This window comes from Erinaceus europaeus, chromosome 21 (genome assembly GCF_950295315.1).
Source record: "Erinaceus europaeus chromosome 21, mEriEur2.1, whole genome shotgun sequence".
Lineage (NCBI taxonomy): Eukaryota > Metazoa > Chordata > Mammalia > Eulipotyphla > Erinaceidae > Erinaceus > Erinaceus europaeus.
Genome location: NC_080182.1, coordinates 37,869,377 through 37,888,826, shown reverse-complemented (window position 1 = coordinate 37,888,826; position 19,450 = coordinate 37,869,377). Strand labels below are relative to the sequence as shown.

Sequence of the window (19,450 nt, the reverse complement as noted above, 5' to 3'; positions counted from 1 at the left end):
GAAGGTGGAAGATCTGGCTTCTGTAATTGCTTCTCCACTAGATGTGGATGTTGGCAGGTAGATCCACACCCCCAGCCTCTTTCTGTGTTTCCCTAGTGGGGCAGGGCTCAGAAGAGGTGAAGCTCCAGAACACAGTGGTGAGGTCAACTGCCCAGGGAAGTCAGGTTGGCATCATGGTAGCATGCATGATGCAACTTGGAGGCTGAAAGGTAGTAAGCTATAAAGCAGGATAAGTTGTTTGATAAGCAGGAACCCAAAGGCAGGAATAGAGGAGATAACACTAGGGGTCTCAGTGTGGGAAGAGCTAGGAAGTCTCTTTGAGTTGTATTCCAAGGGGCCCCTGGCTTTAGTCATTTTTGCCTGAGCCTGACAGCTAACATGCAAGTAGACTTAAAAGTATTGTCTGGTAAGATGGTGTCAGAGTTGAGAACAGGACTAGAAAGCCAGATTAGAGCAGAGAGTATAGTTCCCAAATATTGGGAAAGCATATAAATACCACTAACTATAAACCCCAGTGATCAGATGTAGGGCCCACCATACTTAGCAAGGAGCCTGTGTGACCTCTGTGTCCCCATCAGTCTGAACTTGCAGTTCATGGTCACAGCTGAGGACATTCTAGGGTGCAGTCATTTCAGACCCAGACTGCCTTAAGTGGCAGAGTAGGTTGGCCATCACTGCTCTACAGTGAGGACAAGGTCCTGGAGAGCCCCACAATAGTGCTTATGTTAGTGTTCCTAATGGAGTGACCAGTGATGGGGGAGAGAGGGATCTATTAGATGTCCAGGTCCACCATGTCTTTGTGGGAATCCGAGTGCTCCCTAACTGGAACCCCAGAGGATGAGGTGGCCTGGTATTGGCTGGCCATCATTAGAAAAAGGCCATCATTAAAGTGTGCCCGTCTCATGCCCTTCTCCAGCTTTGGTAATCCTTACTTTATCTGAAGAAGTTAGACTTAAAAGTGGTTGAGAGAAGTGCAGTAGTGGGTAGGAGAAGTGGGTGGATAGGCCTAAGTAGTAAATATTTACTCTATGTAATATGTAAACTAAATACATACTTTGTGGTGTCTTCTTTAAGTCTTTCTACTTGCTGCACTTACTGGGTCCGAGTCTGCTCACTGCAAACTCTTGAACACTTTTCTTTTGAGATATATGTTTTCCTCTAACTTACAGGCACATGTGTACATGTACCTTGTCTCTTAGGCCCTGGGCCACGTCTAGGTTCTAGAACTTCATTAGGGGTTGTGCTCTCTGAGCTGGACCTGCGGAGTCCATGTGTTTTGAAAGGTCTCACCAGATTATTGGAATCAGAAGGCCAACTTCTCAGGCTTGGTGTCTCTGGACGCAGTGTGAGTAAACGTGGCTCGGCAGCTCTGCTTGCTCTAATTTAGTCGAGGTCAGCAGAGGCGAGGCGCTACACCAAAATGAGGGTCAAGAGGAGAAGCACGAAGAAACACAAAGTCCCAGAGGTTCTAAGACTGGGAGAATAGGGATTTTTTAAATTTATTTATTGCAAAACTAAAATGCAGCAACTTTTAATGAAATAAGGATTTTAAAGAGAATGAGGAAGTTTCCTTGCAGTCTTGGAGTTAAGAAGGCAATAGGTAATTATTATTATAACCAAGTTATTTGGGAGCTGAATTTAGTTAGAAAATCCCATGGCCAGACGGGGGATCCGAGAGGCAGCGGTGGGGGAGGGGAAGGGGGAGGGGGCGGTAATGGCGGAAATGGTGCAGGGGCAGAGCGCTCCCGTGGGGATGAAGACTGAGGGCTTCGTGGACGCCCTGCACCGGTCCGGCAGAAAGCCACACGACTCACTGTATTAGAAGAAGGTCTCCACTCAGGCGCTTGAAGATATGGTCTTTACATCTCTTTCCAGTATTCCAGGGGAGGGAGCCCAACCTGTTTCCCAGATACTGACTTTTCATTTTAATAATGATGCTCGTATAGACATTGTTTTGGATCCCAGAACTTTCCAAACCTATGGTTCCACCTAAATTTTTTTTTATCTGATGACTTGTCACTTACTACCTAAGCCCCAGCCAGTACAGTAATAACTATATCTTATATACTGACAGGACTGGATACTTCTGATGAACCTGATTTAAGATTATAGGTGATTTAGTATTTAAAAAAAGAAGTTATTGATAGACATGCTTTAACAATTTAAGCCCAGTGACTGAATTCAGTCAGTTTACATATTTGAAACATTGAGTGACAACTTGATTCCTTGAAGTAATATTTTAATGTCCTTGATGTAGCTGTTTATTATTTATCTGAAGAGTTTTAATTTTTAAAGATGAAACTGTTTCTTACTCTCTATACTTCCAAAATACTTTACAGTAATCATATTACTGATTAGGTAGATATCAATGTCTTTCCCCTTAACATCATTTTGTTAGTTTGCTTATCCTTTCTTTTTATTGCCAGCAAGATTATCCCTGGGGCTCCATGCTTGCTGGATGAACTGACTACGACTGGCAGCCATTTTTCTCTTCTCTTTTCTTTTCTCTCCTCTTCTTACTTTCTTTCTGTTCTTTTTTTCCCTTCTTTTGACAGAACAGAGAGAAACTGAGAGAGGAACAGAAACCAAGAAACAGAGAAACTGAGAGAGGAAGAGAGACCAAGAAACACCTGCAGGCCTGCTTCACCACTTGTGAAACTTCCCGGCTGCAGGTGGGGAGCTAGGGCTCAAACCCCTGGTCCTTGCTCGTGGTAACCTGTGCACTTAACCAGGTGCACCACCACCTGGCCTCCTACACATGTCAGGGTTTTTTAAAAGTATTACTACGTTAAGCACATAGCAGGTGATAACATATATGCTTATTGTGTCTACTCTTTACTACATTTTATTAATGAAATACTATTCTGGAAAGGGAAAGACAATTAATAGATTATCTTGAAGCTTTTATGCTCTTATGTTAGAACTCTTGATCAGTTTGAGATGTTATATCTGAAGTGGAACTGTAAGTACCCATGAATAAATTTAAATGATTGTGAATTTCAGAGATAATGTTTGCGTCTCACATGCCTCAGTCTCCTTTTCTCTTTACCAACACTGTAATCAAGGCACAGGGTCTTATTTAAGCTAACAAATAATTATCCTTCATTACATAAGTAGTATGTAACTTGACCTTAAAAGGCTGCTTCACTTGACAAGAAGGCGGTGCATCTAGCCACCAGCTGTGTCTACTTCTACGATATCTTGGTACCTGTGACTAGGAACTGATTTTGGGAGATACTGGGGGGTTTTGCCTTACATTCCCTTCTTATATGGAATGTATTGGTGTTTTCATAGCAAATACATGGTCTCTCAGAAAGTACATTTCTTTTTGTGTTCAAAATTCATTTGACATCTGTGTTTTTTCTTCATGGATCACACACTATTTATATGTACTATTTCTCATATACGTACCTTTTCTAATAGTATAAGATTTCATATTTATTTGTGTGTTACATTTTACACTTAAAGTTAAAATATGAACAATATGAGGTGAGGGTACTATGTGAAATTTTGAAGAAGTTGTAAATATTTAAAATGTAGATACTACAAATAGCCCAAAATGCTAAAATTTCAGTGAATGTTTCTTTGAACCTGGAATAAGTAAGAATTACACTTGAAAGCAATGAAAAAAAAAATAGAAGTGATGTTAGGATTAAACTATACACAAAAGTTTTAGTGTGTTGAAAATCAAGATATTAGGATTAAAATATGTGCAGATAGTGGTGCTCTTTGCTATGCGGGGGAGGGGAGTCACCCATTGGACAAGTAGGTCCCCTGTAAGCCAAGCTCAAGTAATGCCAGTAATTACTAGATGCCACAATATTTTTAATGTTAGAATGTGCTAGACACTGATCTGAAATGTTTTTTCAGCATTTTAAATCCCCCTCCTTTTTTTTTTCCAGGTTAGATACTATTATCATTTATTTTACACATGACAGAACAAACACTTGGAGTGGTTCAGAGACTTGCTTGTGCTCGCACAGTTAGTAGATAACTAGAAAATTACACGTTGTTTCTGCATGGATGACTATCTTTTTGATCCCAGGAATGTGGTCGTGATGTCCGTTTCATTAACTACTATTTCAGTCTACTTAAAATGGGCAAAGAGCAAGAAAGAAAGTTTTTTTTTTAATGATGACATATCAGAACCCCAAAACATGAAAAATGTAGTCTCTCTAATAAGGCAAATTAAAACTCAATATTATTTTTCCTTATGAATATAATGATAAAAAAGAAATTTTAATGGTGTGGTGGGAACAATATTATTTTTTCTGCGATTCAGAGTCAGAGTGTATGTTCATTTGGCTCACATATTCACAGGTCCCTCCTGCTTTTAAAGACTTAGTAGGGCTGTGGAAGGAGGCGCAGGATTAAAGTTGTCAGCACAGAGCTAGGGCAGGTGGGGATCTGCTATTTCCCAGTTACTCTTCTGGAAAATTCTGTGCAAAATAGACATCTTGCTCTGAAGCTAGGTTTCTGACCCTTAGACATAAAGTCCCTTCATTCCTGGCTATCATAATATGCAAGGCTATCCTTTCTTAAAATGAGTAGGGTTGTGCATGGGGATAGAAGGATGGTTGAGGGTTTTAGAGTCTTTGTTTTGGGAAAGTCTGTCTGAAGCAATTGCTAGGGTTTCAGCTCTGCTAATAAATTTTCCATCATAAGTTTAGTGTGGGGTTATGTTTCATAAAGCCGTACTCAGTAGCCTCCAACAGTTGACGACTGATTCTTCGTGTTTAGCTTGGTATAAGGTTCGGGGAATATAGGTCTCTTGCCTTTATTTGAACTCAGTAAATGGTTTGGGACAATTAATTTCCGATTGTTTCCCAGTAGAGCAGATTTATTTGTATATTAATGAGGCCCAGGTGTTAGGCCCCTGGTGCCTGTGTGCCTGGGAGGCGCATTTCAGTTGTTTATCTACTCAGCCATAGGGACTGCAAGGCACTCAAGCTTGCCTCTCACAGTTTCCACAGTGAGGCTTTCAAATTTTTTTCTTTTTTCTTTTTTTTTCAAATTTGCAATGCACCTATTAAAAATATTTTAAAACTATTCATGTAGAAATAAGGTATAGAGATTTCAGTAATAAATCGCATTAACAGTTAAAGAATTAATATATTTAACTGTCCAAACTGATGTCAAAGGGATTCATTTAAAAAGATAGGCCATGTGAGAATTCAATATAATCACCTTATTGTCTACTTTTTGGAGCAGGTATATCTTTGTCAATGGCTAAAGTAGTGATATGCTTATATTAATCTTCATTTTTGTTTATTCACTGAGCTGCACTACCAGCATTTTAGAGGAATGAACTAGCCTCCATAGACATTCTGAATCTCAGTAGCTGGCATAATTAAGGCGATCTACATATTCATCAAATCTACAGAAGAACTCTGTCCAAAAAGACAGCCATGCATTCAGAAACAGTTTAACTAAATATATACATTTTAAAAGTTGCATTTCTCAGACTTATTTAGAATTAATTTCCTGTAGAAATCCTCTTCAAGCAGGAGAATTTTAACAAAAGGATCCCCATGCTTTGATTTCTTGCATCTAGGAAAGAATGGGAAGAACTATTTGTAAACAACAATTACTTGGCAACAGTAAGGCAGAAGGGGATTAATGGGCAGCTGAGAAGCAGCAGGTTCCGCAGCATTTGCTGGAAGGTAAGAAGAAAATATTTATTTACAGTTTGCGATTGCCGTATATCAACATATTACCTGATGCCCTGGAAGATTACCCATGCAGGGCATCGCTGAATTTTCCGGGACACTTCACTCTCCATGTTTTGGCCATCTATGCTTATCTTTCATAGGACATTTACTAATAAGGTTGAACCTTCTTAGTCCTGGAAAATTAGTGATGGTAAAGGAATCATTTGAATTAACTCTGTTTTCATCTCATTTGATGGTGCAGAATTCAGGTCCCCTTTGCATTCCCCAAAGACTTACGGAAATCCCAGACGCCTGCTGGGTTTTCAGGTCACTGTTCTAGAAAGTGCGATGAGTAGTCACACTTCCATTTTTTTTTTTTTCTTTTCCATGATAGCATAGAAAAGAACTTTCTTATTTCTGTGACTGAAAACACAAAGTGATGGGCAGCTTGAAGGGGAAACAGAAGAAAACTGGGCATTTCTTCCTAGAGAGAGAAAGGACCGTGGCTAACAAAGCTAGAAATAATAATCAGTTATCTTTTTAATTGCTTGGAAATACTGTCCCTTTTGTTCTCTTAAAGTGAATTAATTTAGGCTTAGACTCATTTTTAAAATTACCTCTGTTGAAAAATTTTAGGGGTTATCTGAATAAATTGAGCACAGGGCGTCTGTGCAAATAATGACAGGAGGAGAAATACATGATGCATTAGACAGTTTGAGACTTAATAATTTAGATTTGATAATTAAAATACATTTTTCTTCTGTTAGATGCAGGCAGCAAAGGCAGGAGACCTGCTGTTAGAACATTTGTATACAAATATTTGTGCCCCGCCCCCACTCCTTGTTGCTTAAGTTTAAGTATTCTTCATTTTCTAAAAATAAATTCAAATTCAGATTTATTTTAATGTCGCACTAAGCGAAATTAAATCAGATTTGTCTTTTTAAGAATGCTTATTATTTTCATAAGTTGATTGCCAGTTGTAAATTGCATTTTCTATTATAGAAGGAATGACTTCACTTCTCAGGCTGTGTCCTCAGATTGTTCTCTGTCCTTCAGCTGCTAGTTTTGTAACAAATCTTAAACTTTCCAGTTACTAGTTAGGTCAGAGTTCACTTTGGAAGCTTGCTGCTCCACCCTGTGTATGCCCCGGGTTATGCTGGCCCCGTCATACTGAAGCTTCCTTCAGCTTCAAGGAAGCTTCTTCAGTGCAGTGGTTTCTTTCACTCAGACCTTTTCTGCCTCTCTGTGTCTATCAATAATAAATTAAAATGCTAAATGGACATTGTGCTTGTAAATACTTCATGTTATCTATTTATATAGCAATGTAGCAATACAGTGAGAATAATATTTAAACTTCAGTTGATTTTTCTTAGTAATTTTTTAGTATAGTATAGATATAGATGTCAGGTGGATTTTACTTGGTGGAATACCTTTTGTGATTTTGGTTTGGGGCCTTTGTTCACTTTTAAACTGCCAAATACATATTTTGTAGATAGCCCCAGTTGTAGTATTTCTTATTTTTTTTTACAAATATTTCCATTTATCTTTTTTGACAGCTATTTCTTTGTGTTATCCCTCAAGATAAAAGTCAATGGATAAGTAGAATTAAAGAATTAAGAGCGTGGTACAGCAACATTAAGGAAATAGTAAGTCCTACTTTAATTAATGTAATTATTTCCTCAGATATGCTTTAGCATCCAGTGATCTCTGGCCTTTGTCTTTATTCCCTTTTTTCTTTACCAGCACATCACAAATCCAAGAAAAGTTGTTGACCAGCAAGATTTGATGATCAATAATCCTCTTTCACAGGATGAAGGGGTAAATTTTACCTTTATTCAGATTTCAGTTTCTTTTGGTGGAAGAATGTACTTATAAGAACTGATTATTAATCATAATGAATACTATGGGGAGATGATGTTAGAATAAGGATGTGTTTCTGATGTTAATCTACACTTAGAAAATTATTCCAACCTCACGTCTTCTATCTGTATTGTAAATCGATATGTCACAGAATATAAATTTAATCGTACAGATTATTACATTGTAATCATAAAAGTCAAGAAAAGATGTGAACTTATGTTAGTTTGTTGTTCTTTTAGAGCCTTTGGAACAAATTCTTCCAAGATAAAGAACTTCGATCAATGATTGAACAAGATGTCAGAAGAACGTATGTAGAATTATCAACAAGTTGTTTTCAGTACTTCAAACTGGCATGAAGTCTCTGAAATCTTGTAAAATAAATAAAACCATAGAAGAGTCTAATTGGGGAGTCGGGCGGTAGCACAGCGGGTTAAGCGCACGTGGTGGCGCAAAGCGCAAGGACCGGCATAAGGTTCCCGGTTCAAGCCCCCGGCTCCCCACCTGCAGGGGAGTCGCTTCACAAGCGGTGAAGCAGGTCTGCAGCTGTCTCTTTCTTTCCCCTTCTCTGTCTTCCCCTCCTCTCTCCATTTCTGTCTATCCTGTCCAACAACGACAGCAATAAAAACAATAACTACAACAATAAAACAAACATTTATACAAACATTTACATTTACAGCAAAGTTATTTTGACCATATTTTTTAATAGAAACAGAGGCAGAGAGGAAAATGTGTGGAAAGACTGTAACACCAAAGCTTCTTCCTTCAGTTGGGAGGAGCCGGGCTTGCGCCTGGACGCTAAGCATGGTAAAGCAGCATATACTATCCACGTGAGCTGTTTCACCAGCCTGACTAGATTTTTGTAATAATCATTTTCTATTCTTAAATGCAGATTTTCTTTGTCCTAAAATATCATATTACCTTTATAATGCTTATAGTATTAATAATCTTAAAAATAAACTTGATAGGTTTTTCTACTTACAGCACTTATTTGAATTCATGTAGCTCTGGTTGAGGTTATGTTATGTAGAGTCGTGACTGACGCTGCTGGAAAAATCGACCTTCTCCTTTTGACAGTTGATCCTTTTCTAACAATATTGATTTTTAAATGCCATCTATAATTCTTATTCTCCTTATTTCCCTTTTAATATAATTAAAAGGTAACAAACAATCTGATCTGTCTATGTATATGGTATTTTCCATGTAAGAGAGCATTTTTTCATTTACCTTAGTCTTTGAAAATTAGCAGATTTGTATGTTGGACCTCATTTTTCTGAGTCATGTAAAGTGTGTGTGTTTGTGTTAGGGCCTGTCCAACACATGCTATAATCTTGATCAAGTTACTTGCAATCAAGGTCTTTTTGTTTCTGTTTTCTTTTCTGTGAAATGGGCTTTATTGATAGTACATTATTCATTCATTTATATGAGTGAGTGAAAAGTAGAAAGAAATTAGTTATGCTTAAGTTTTGAAAGGAGATTTAGTTTAAACATTGGATTCTGGAATGATACTGACACACAGTCATGTGTACTTCTAGTACCTTCCGCCAATACCACACTTCTAGACCTATTCCAGTGTGCAGGTGTCTGGCCTTCAATTTCATCTCTTTTTATACCAAATACTGAATAATAATTTGATATGGATCACTATTAAGTTTATACTACATATCATCAAATGATACTTTAAAAGGAAGTGATTTAGAAGGATCATGGGTTCTGAGCAGAAAGTATCCAGATAAATGGGCAATGGTGGGAAAAACATGAAAATAAACCTTGAGGTGGAAGTGTGGTACTATCTGCATGAACTTAAGCTCTTCCCTTAACGCAGGAGTAGCGATAATTGTGAAGCAGCTACTCGGAGAGGTGTTGAGTGCTAGTGCTTGGTGCCAGTAGTAAGCAGTTCAGATTCGAATGCCGTGTGTTGACACAGGAGAGGCTCTCCATAAGTGTTTGCTGAAGAGAAAAAAAGACATTTGCTCCTCAGTCATTTAAGTAACCAGGTAACCGGTGACAAGAAAACACCTCACCAAAACCACACACATTATATATAGTTCTAATCCAGCAGTACTGGTATTCTTTTAAAAAATGTTGCATAGCTACCTTTAATTTGACAGCTTCAGCTGGATCTGACATGCAGAAGGGATTATACTATATCTCTACTGTGATTAAATGACAATGAAGGTACCAGGACACTGGGGTAGCATCAGACATTCCAAAATTGTGTATGTAAGATTGGTTGAAGGGAATAGCGGGCCAGAGAGGAGAAACTGATACTCAGATAGCAAAGCTAACTATGAAATGGCCTTGGCAGCCTATTTATCATTTGGGCCACTTAGCTCAGATATTTCTGCCTCACATTATGAGATCTTAGTTCTTGTATTAAAGTCTTACGCTTTGAATTATTTAATTTTATATTTGCTGTGTATTTTCTCATGTGTGTGTTGGTAGCACACATGGCTAATAATTGTTCTTATAATTTGTCTCCACTGAAACTTTTGCATTAAAATAGCAAAGCAAAGATTCAGGGAAGGCAGCCAGGAGGCTGTCATGCATGGGGAGAAGTATATGTCTGTCACCCCTGAAGTTCTCCTATGGCCCCTTCCTCATTTCAGAGTAAGTCTATTTGCTCTACTGATATATAAATCCCAGCAGCTTCATTTGTAAGATGATGCTGTCAGTCTTAGGCTAGGTATCATAATTGCTAAATCTTAAAAGCTGAGCACCTTGAGAAATTTTATTAGTTTTGGGTAATACATTCTCTTTATAGGACACTGTATGATCTAAAATGCACGGTTTTTGATTTGGTCTGCAAAGTAGCTTGTAATGTAGTAGAAAAAAGGAAGAAATACCGTTCAGTGAATGTTACAAGTCATTACTTGCTCACTGCTATCTGTGATAAGACTTAAAAAAACACACCCATATTTATTGAATATCTGTTGTATTTCAGTCCTATTCTTTCCTTTAGAGAAACAGAGTGATAAATAAAACATTCATAAAATTCTTCTGTCACAAGATACACATTTTAGTGTTGAGCTGAGTTCTGCGACAATAGTTGTGTAGATTGAGGGTTTATTGACAAAGTAAAGATGAGTAAAATTATAGTTAAAAATGAATGCTTCTGACTTTGTGATCAGAAAAAGGTATTCTGAGAAGATGGACCTGATGTAAAATCTGGTGTGAAGATTAGGCAGAGAAGAGTTGATGCAGGGTGCCTGCAGGTCAGTGGGGCCGAGAGCAGGGGAGAGATGACTCACCCAGCCGAGTGAGCATGCACTGTGCCCTGCACAGTGGTCCAGGTTCAAGCCCCTGACCACCACATAGCAAAGGGGAAGTTTCATAAATGGTGAAGCAGGGCTTAAGTGTCTCTCTTCCTCCTCTCTGCCTCTCCCTCTCTATCTTTCACCCTTTGTCTGAAAAAGCAAAACAAATATATATATATATATATGTATTTCATAAATAGAATCATATATATATGTGCAGGCACAAAGTCCCAACAAAGTTACTGTGGAAAAAAAATGCCTCTGTGAAAATCAACTCCATATTTAAAGGACTAGAAGAGGGAAAGTAAGACTGAAAGCAAATCGATGGGGTTTGCAGTCAACAATATTTACACCCCTTTGCCATATTAGGGAGCTCTTCTCTTCCCTGATCCAGCTTTCTGGTCCTTTTTCCAGCCATGACACCATCTCCCCAGACAATAACTTGGATCCACCTGCATATCAGATTTCAGGCTCAGGGGAAAAAAGAAAAAAAAAAAAAAGAAAACTAGTATAGCCACAGGCCCTTTGGAATATTAAAATAGCTGTCTACAAAACAGAGACCCCCCCCCCTCCCAACTCTCCATGTGCACTATTCCATTTAGGTTCATGACTAGTCAACAACTTGTTTGGCTTTATATGTTAACTCTCCTTTCAGCCACCAGGTTCCAGATGCTAGCATGATGCCAACCAGACTTCCCCAGACAGACAACCCCACCAATGTGTCCTGGAACCCCACTTCCCCAGAGCCCTGCCCCACTAGGGAAAGAGAGAGACAGGCTGGGAGTATGGATCCACCTGACAAAGCCCATGTTCAGCGGGGAAGCAATTACAGAAACCAGACCTTCCACCTTCTGCATCCCACAATGACCTTGGGTCCATACTCCCAGAGGGTTAAAGAACAGGAAAGCTATCAGGGGAGGGGATGAGATGTGGAGATCTGATGGTGGGAATTGTGTGGAGTTGTACCCCTCTTATCCTATGGTTTTGTCAATGTTTCTTCTTTATTAAAAAAAAAAACAGATAAAACTTTAAAGAAGAGAAGGGAAAATGCCAGAGAAGCAGTCTTGCAATCTGTGGTAAGGAGTTTAGATTTCTTCCACTTGCAATGGGAACAGCTGTAGGATATAGTGCAGGGCTTTGTGAAACCTAGGGGATTGATTCTGTCTCTTCTATAGTGGCCAAAAGTGGGGTTGACATTAGAGACTGGAGGGGACTGAGAGATAGATCACCATGTGGTACATGTGCTTGCCCAGGCATGAATTGCAGGGTTCAAGTGCTGACGCCACAGCAAACACCAGTTAATCCCATAGATGGCGCGTGGGTGCTGTGGTGTCTCTGCTCCCTCTCTGCCCAGCTCTCTTTCTCTATCTGAAACAAAAAGAATGGAAACATTGGCCCTGGACATTTGGAGGCACACATGCTATAGACCCTGTTGCTATAAAATTTATTAATTTGGGGAGTCAGGCGTTAGTGCAACGGGTTAAGCGCACATGGCGCAAAGTGCAAGGACCGGTCTAAGGATCCCGGTTTGAGCCCTGGCTCCCCACCTGCAGGGGAGTCACTTCACAGGCAGTGAAGCACGTCTGCAGGTGTCTATCTTTCTCTCCCCCTCTCTGTCTTCCCCTCCTCTCTCCATTTCTCTCTGTCCTATCCAACAACAACGACATCATCAACAACAATAATAATTACAACAATAAAACAACAAGGGCAACAAAAGGGAATAGATATTAAAAAATTTAAGACCTTAAAAAATTTATTAATTAGTGAAAAAAATGGAAACTGGAAAATCAACAGCTAGAGCCTATTCCAAGTTGTTAGGTTAGTCCCTTACACGAAATATGTAGTGACAAAGATCATTAAGAATAGGTGGGTTATGGATATACACTTTAATTTGTCTTTATTTTTCATTTTATTGTGATTTACTAGTGATTTATAAGGTTATAAAATAGTAGGAGTATAATTCCACACAAGTCCCACCACCAAAGTTCTGTGCTCACTCCCAATGATAACCACCATAGTTCTCCCAATATGATAGTTATGGCTTGAATATATATATTTAAGTTCATGTGTTTCAATGCTCTATATTACATTATATTATATTATTTCAATTATGAATGAAATAACCCCACAGTTGTCCTTCCTTTTCCCTCTTCCCTCTCAGTGATGGTATGAAGAGGAAGGTTTCATATTATAAAAGTTCTGGGTCTCAGTGAAACTGTGGTTCAGAGCCCTCTGGTCATCTTTTTAAAGAGTCTCAAGCTAGTGCTGTGATTTCTCTTCATTTTCTGACTGTAAAATAAATTAAGAGAAGAGGAAGAAATGGCAGTTTCTCAGCCACCAAGTTGCAAATGCTACTATAATGCCATCCTGACTTCCCTGGGCAGACAACCTCATCAATGTGTCCTAGAACCCCCACCTCCTCAGAGCCCTGCCCCACTAGGGAAAGAGAGACAGGCTGGGGGTGTGGATCACCCTGTCACTGCCTGTGTCCAGTGGAGAAGCAATTACAGAAGCCAGACCTTCTACCTTCTGCACCTCATTAAGATCTTTGGTCCAGACTCCCAGGGGGATAAAGAATAGGAAACCTTCCCGTGGAGGGGAGGGATATGGCACTGTGGGGTTGGGAATTTTACAGAATTGTACCCCTCTTATCCTACAGTCATGCCAATCATTATAAAATCACTAATAAAATAAAAACTTACTATCTTACTATCTCTTGTAGTAAGAGGAAGGGTTACTTGTAGTCTTAAAAGAAGCTTAAAGGGAGTTGGGCAGTAATGCAGCGGATTAAGCACACATGGTGCAAAGCGCAAGGACCAGTGTAAGGATCCCGGTTCAGCCTCCGGCTCCCCACTGCAAACGGGTTGCTTCACAAGCAGTGAAGCAGGTCTATGGGTGTCTATCTTTCCCCCTCTCTGTCTTCCCCTCCTCTATCGATTTCTTCTCTCTGTCCTGTCCAACAACAATGACAGCAATAACAATAACAAGGGCAACAAAAAGGGAAAAAATAGTCTCCAGGAGCAGTGGATTCCTAGTGCAGGCACCGAGCCCCAGCAATAACCCTGGAGGCAAAGAAAGAAATAGGCAGAGCCCTGCCTTTAAAAAAAAAAAAAAGAAGTTTAAAATGACTATGGTTCATTATTATTACAACCAAGTTAGTTAGGTTTTATTTTCTTTGAAAATCTAATGATTAGAATGAACCATAGCAAGGCTTTGTGTAGTGCATCTGGTTGAGCCCATACATTCCAGTATACAAGGATCCAGGCTTAGGTCTCCAGTCCAGACCTGGAGGGGAAAGCTTCACAAATGGTGAAAAAGTGTTCAGGTGTCGCTCTGTCGCCCCTTCCCTGTCTCCCCCTTTCTTCTTGACTTCTCCCTATATGTATCCAGTAAATATTAAATAAAATATAAATATTAAAAAGCATTTACCATATCATATTTGACCTCTCTATTAATAACAGTGTCTTAGAGACTGATAGGACCAAATGACTTTGATGTATTAGGCCTGAGGTTGGAGGTATCTTAGGTATAGTAAAAGGATAAAAATCTTTTTTTCATAGTACTCCTACAACACTTTTTGCCCAATGTCAGAATTCAGTCAGCTTACAAATTTGAAATGTTAAGTATTTAAACCAAAAAATTAACTCAGTACTAAAATATATGCAGTTTAAGAATTTCTAGTATTATTATTTCCTGACATAGTGATTTATAGGATTGTCAGAAAATAAGAGTATAGTTCCACATTACTTCTACCACCATAGATCTGGTGAAGCAGTGCTATAGTTCTCTCTCTCTCTCTCCTCAATTTCCTTTATCTCTATCCTAAATAAATTAATTAAATTAAACTGGTTCCCTCAGCTCCCAAGTAGGGATTATTTTTCTCAGATGATTATCCAGGGGGGCACCTGGAGTAAAGTCTCAACATGTTTAACAGGCCTCTTGTGAAAGGTTCCTCTGGAGTTTTTAACTCTTGGAATTACGCACATTGAGCTTCTAGCAATTAATCAGAGTTCAGTTTTTCCTCCTTGGGAATAGGTTTGTACAAAAGTTTTTGTTTAGGAGTCTTTGCTCCGGTAAGACTCTGCTCCTGTATTTGCCTGTGCCTTCAGACTTGTGGGCATTGCTTGCCTTGTAACAACTTCCTCTCTCTTAGAGACCCAGTGGAGGTGCTGGTTCTCCAGTTTGCTTAGCCTTTTAACTTGTTAGGTTGGAGTAGTGACTCCCAACTCCTTTCCTGTGCAGTGAGACACCGCAAGTCCCTCCATGGTTCCTTTCCAGATTATCGTTAAACTTTGCCTTGCGCCTCTCCTCTGCTAGTGTTAATCTACCCATCGCCCTCTGTTGGATTCCTTACAACCCATTTTTCCAGACCCCAGTTCACTGCCTCTCTCTTTATGGTGCATTTTCTAGTCCTTACTCCTGAAAATGCATACCCATTTGTTATTCTAGTGGAAGTTTATTAATAGCTTTTAAATACTATTACTTTATGTTGTTTAGTCCTATACTTTTTAGGTCAGTCAATGTGTTTAATCTATGAATACATTCAGTACATTGAAATTAGTCTCAGTCAGAGCGTCAGGCATTAGAGATGACAAGGTAAATATGATGTAGACCCTTAAAAACTCTGAAGTCGGAGGGGGAAGGGGTAGCATAATGGTTGTATAAAGAGACTATCATGCCTGAGGCTCCAATATTTTAGGTTTGATTCCCCACACCATAAGCCAGAGCTGAGCAGTAGCTGTAATAATGTATCTCCACCTCAAAGTCTAATAGTGAAAGCAGTCTAGAAAATGTTACAATACAAGATAACTGATGGCGTAATAGCAGCAGTATGCACAAAAGCTTTGGTGTTCATTCAGGTGTCATTTTGCAAACCTAATATTAAGACTGTGGAGGGTGTGGTGAATATGAAACTGCTCTTGATTTTGTCTTACTGCAAAGTCATGTTACACTTAATAAAAGCTCAGTGATTGTGAATCCTATCACTGATGATCAGTGTTGTTGATTTTTAGTAATAAGAATTTAGTATTGTCAGTCTTCTTCGTCAACATTATTAAAAAATTCTTAAATTCTTCGGAGTCGGGCAGTAGCGCAGCGGGTTAAGTGCAGGGGGCGCAAAGCGCAAGGACTTGCATAAGGATCCCGGTTCCAGCCCCCGGCTCCCCACCTGCAGGGGAGTCGCTTCACAGGCGGTGAAGCAGGTCTGCAGGTGTCTGTCTTTCTCTCCCCCTCTCTGTCTTCCCCTCCTCTCTCCATTTCTCTCTGTCCTATCTAACAACGACGACATCAATAATAATTACAACAATAAAACAATGAGGACAACAAAAGGGAATAAATAAGTCTAAAAATTTTTTTTTTAAATCTTTAATTCTTAAGTCAAAATTCTTAAAAATATTATTGACCTTTTAGTCTGAGTTAACCATAATTTAATTTTTAAAGCTATTATTCTCCCACCACTGCTGAATTTCTTTGGTCTGAATATGTCACTGTATTAATTATTATTTCCTCTTTCAACTAATATCAATACTCTCTTTTCCATGAGCCTTTTTTTGCCTCAGAGAGTTCCGTATTTGTTTCAATTAACTATTCCTTACCTCAGCCTATTGAAGTAGTTACTATCCTCATTTTTTTACTGAAAATACTGATCATTAAAAGGTAAATCAAGGAACTTCCAGTTTACAGTATTAGTAATTTAGGGCCTGAATTGTCCATTCAGAAGCATATTTTGCCATGCTTCAAAGGCTGTACTGCTAAATGAAATTCAATCTTATTTAAAATGATGGAAAAACTTGAGTTCAGAATAAAATATCTTTTCCTATTAGATGCCAAAGAAATCTGTTATTTGGTCTATCAAGGTCTATTCTAAAGTCTATTCATAGCATCGATAGCATCCTTTGGAAATTAGCATATTCATAAGCTGTTGCCAACTAGCAGCCTCTTTTCTTTAGATGTGTTCTCCCTGTCTTGACTTAACTGATTAAAATTCTTCAACTTACTTTCACCATTGTGATTTTAGCTGTATGTAAAGGTTGATCTGATCTGTGCTGTGCTGGCTGTGCTAGTCATCATCTGCAATTTTAGTTCTTTTATCTGTGTGCTCACTGTCGGGCTGTTGTAGTTGACACTGCAGGCAGCTCATCCACCATTTAATCACACTGGATATAGAAGGCTAGCCTTCACCAATGGAGCTTTCTCATCTTAGTGCTTCTTTTACTTCACACCTTCCATATGGGTCAAGCTTTACACTACCATTGATTCATTTTCAATTACAACATGATTTTATTGAGGAACTTTGTTGTCATGAAGTGCATCGCCACATTTCTCCAAGATAGCTATCTCTACACTTGACTTTCAACCAAAGCATCATCTTATTTCACTGTAGGAGCTTGGGTCCCCAACCTCCCCTTAGTAATCTTCTCTTTCCTCGTCTGTGTCCCCAAATCTGCTGTAGTAGGTCATAGTCCATTGCAGATTCAAATCTGTACTGTCCTTGAATTTGTTTCTTGGAGTCGACCTGTGAGCGACATCACCCTCTACCTGTGCTTCTCCTTCTGGTACACCTCAGTCAACACTTCCCTCTAATTCTTCCCATGCAGCAACATAGAATATGCCATTGTTTCCAACAGATGTGTAGTCTTCCATAAAGTACGTATTGCCACAACTTCTTTTTTATTTATTATTGGATAGAGACAGAGAGAAATTGAGGGGGGAGAGACAGAGTGGGAGAGAGACAGAGAAACACCTGCAGCTCTACTTCACCACTCGTGAAGCTTTCCCCCTTCAGGGGAGCCTGGGTCATTGCACACAGTAGTGTGTGCATTTAACTAGGTGGACCACCGCCTGGCCCATATGCCACAACTTCTTCAACCAGTCTTCTGCTAGTTGGCATTTGGATTGTGACCAAATGTTGACTATTACAACCAGCAGTGCCAAGAACATAGGTGTACACAGACCTTTTGAATAGAGGTTTTTGTGTGTCCTTCAGATAGATGAATTGTTAGGTCATATGGTAGGTTGATTTTTAACGTTTTCAGGAATCCTGACAATTTTCCACAGGAGCTAAACCAATTCGCATCCCCACTAACACTATAAGCATGTTCCCTTCTCCCCACCTCCTCCCCAACACTTGTTCTCTCTGTCCTTTTTGATGGAGGCCATTCTCACAGGGGTGAGATGATATTATTGTCTTGATTTGCATTTCTCCAATAATTAGTGATTTTAAACTTGATTTCTCTATAAACCTCTTGAACTTCTGAATGTCTTTGGAGAACTGCTCAACTAGTCCACTTTTAATGGTGTTGTTTTTGCATTAGTGAGTTTTTTGTGTGATCTATCCTAGTTATCCCTTTGTCTGACATATGGCATATAAATATCTTTCTCATTTTGCAGACTCATATCTGTTTTGGTGATGGTTCCTTCTGTGTAGCAGTATTTTAGCTTAATGTAGTTCTAGTAGTTTATTTGTTTTTCTTTTTTTAAACATTTATTTATTTGTTTGTTTGTTTATTTTTGCCTCCACGGTTATCGCTGGGGCTCGGTGCCTACACTATGAATCCACTGCTCCTGGAGACCATTTTTTTCCCTTTTTGTTGCCCTTGTTGTTTTATCATTGTTGTTATTATTATTGTTGCCATTGATGTCGTTGTTGTTGGATAGGACAGAGAAATGGAGAGAGGAGGGGAAGACAGAGGGGGGAGAGAAAGACAGCCACTTGCAGACCTGCTTCACCGCCTGTGAATCGACCGCCCTGCAGGTGGGGAGCCGGGATCCCTACGCTGGTCTTTGAGCTCTGCGCCATGTGTGTTTAACCCGCTGTGCTACCACCCAGCCCTCTGTTTTTCTTTCTGTTGATTCATGAATATGAGAACATTTAATTGTCGATTTTTGTTTTTGTTTTGGTCACCAGGGTTATCACTGAGGCTTCACTCTTGCACTGTGAATCCACTTCTCCCAGTAGCTATCTTTCTCTTTTCTTTTTTCCCCTCCTTTATTTGATAGGACAGAGAGAAAGAGAGAGGAGAGGGAGGAAGAAAAGAAGAGAGACTGAGAGAAACCTACAGAACCACCGCACCAAAGCTTCCCCCTGCAGCGGAGAAAAGGGGCTCAAACCAGTTCTTGTGTGTTTGAACATGTGCAGTCAATCTAGTGTGCCTCTTCTCAGTCCCCTGAAGACGCTGCTGAAGTGGCTATCATGCAGTGTTCTGGTGATGTCTACGGAGCTTACAGTTTCTGATCTAAGTCCTTGATGCATTTGGAGTTTACCTTTGTTCATGGTGCCATATACCGGGCTTGTTTTAGTCTTCTGTATGGGGCCATCCAATTTTCCCACGCCTTTTCCTAAAGAGATTTTCCTCTCTCCATTTTATGACCTGGTCCTCTTTGTTACAGGTCAGCTGTCATGGATGTGAGAGCTTTCTCCTGGACCCTAAATGCCGTTCCACTGGTCTGAATGTCTACTGTTGTGTCAGTACCGCACAGTTCTGATGACTATAATCTACCAGATTTAAGTGAGGAAGTCTGATACATCCATTCTTGTTCCTTTTTCCAAACTGCTGTGGCAATTACTGGGAGCTCTTTTTGTTTTGTTTTGTTTGTTGTGATTCTTGATCGCATTTTGTAGCACTGATGGTGTGCCTTTGAAGAAGTCCATAGGGATGTTGATAGGGATCGCACTGGATCTATAGT

At 39.5% G+C, this 19,450-nt stretch overlaps 1 protein-coding gene across 4 annotated transcripts in view; it reads left to right on the top strand.

Annotated features, from left to right (window-relative positions):
- The window catches only part of TBC1D5 (TBC1 domain family member 5), a 504,373-nt gene that overhangs the window by 272,301 nt on the left and 212,622 nt on the right, over window positions 1-19,450 (top strand). For all 4 annotated transcript variants that reach the window (XM_060180867.1, XM_007529715.3, XM_007529708.3 and 1 more), the window contains 4 exons: window positions 5,555-5,663; window positions 7,208-7,297; window positions 7,395-7,469; window positions 7,751-7,818. In XM_060180867.1, the coding sequence (XP_060036850.1) occupies window positions 5,555-5,663; window positions 7,208-7,297; window positions 7,395-7,469; window positions 7,751-7,818 (342 nt within the window). The remainder of the gene's footprint in view (window positions 1-5,554; window positions 5,664-7,207; window positions 7,298-7,394; window positions 7,470-7,750; window positions 7,819-19,450) is intronic.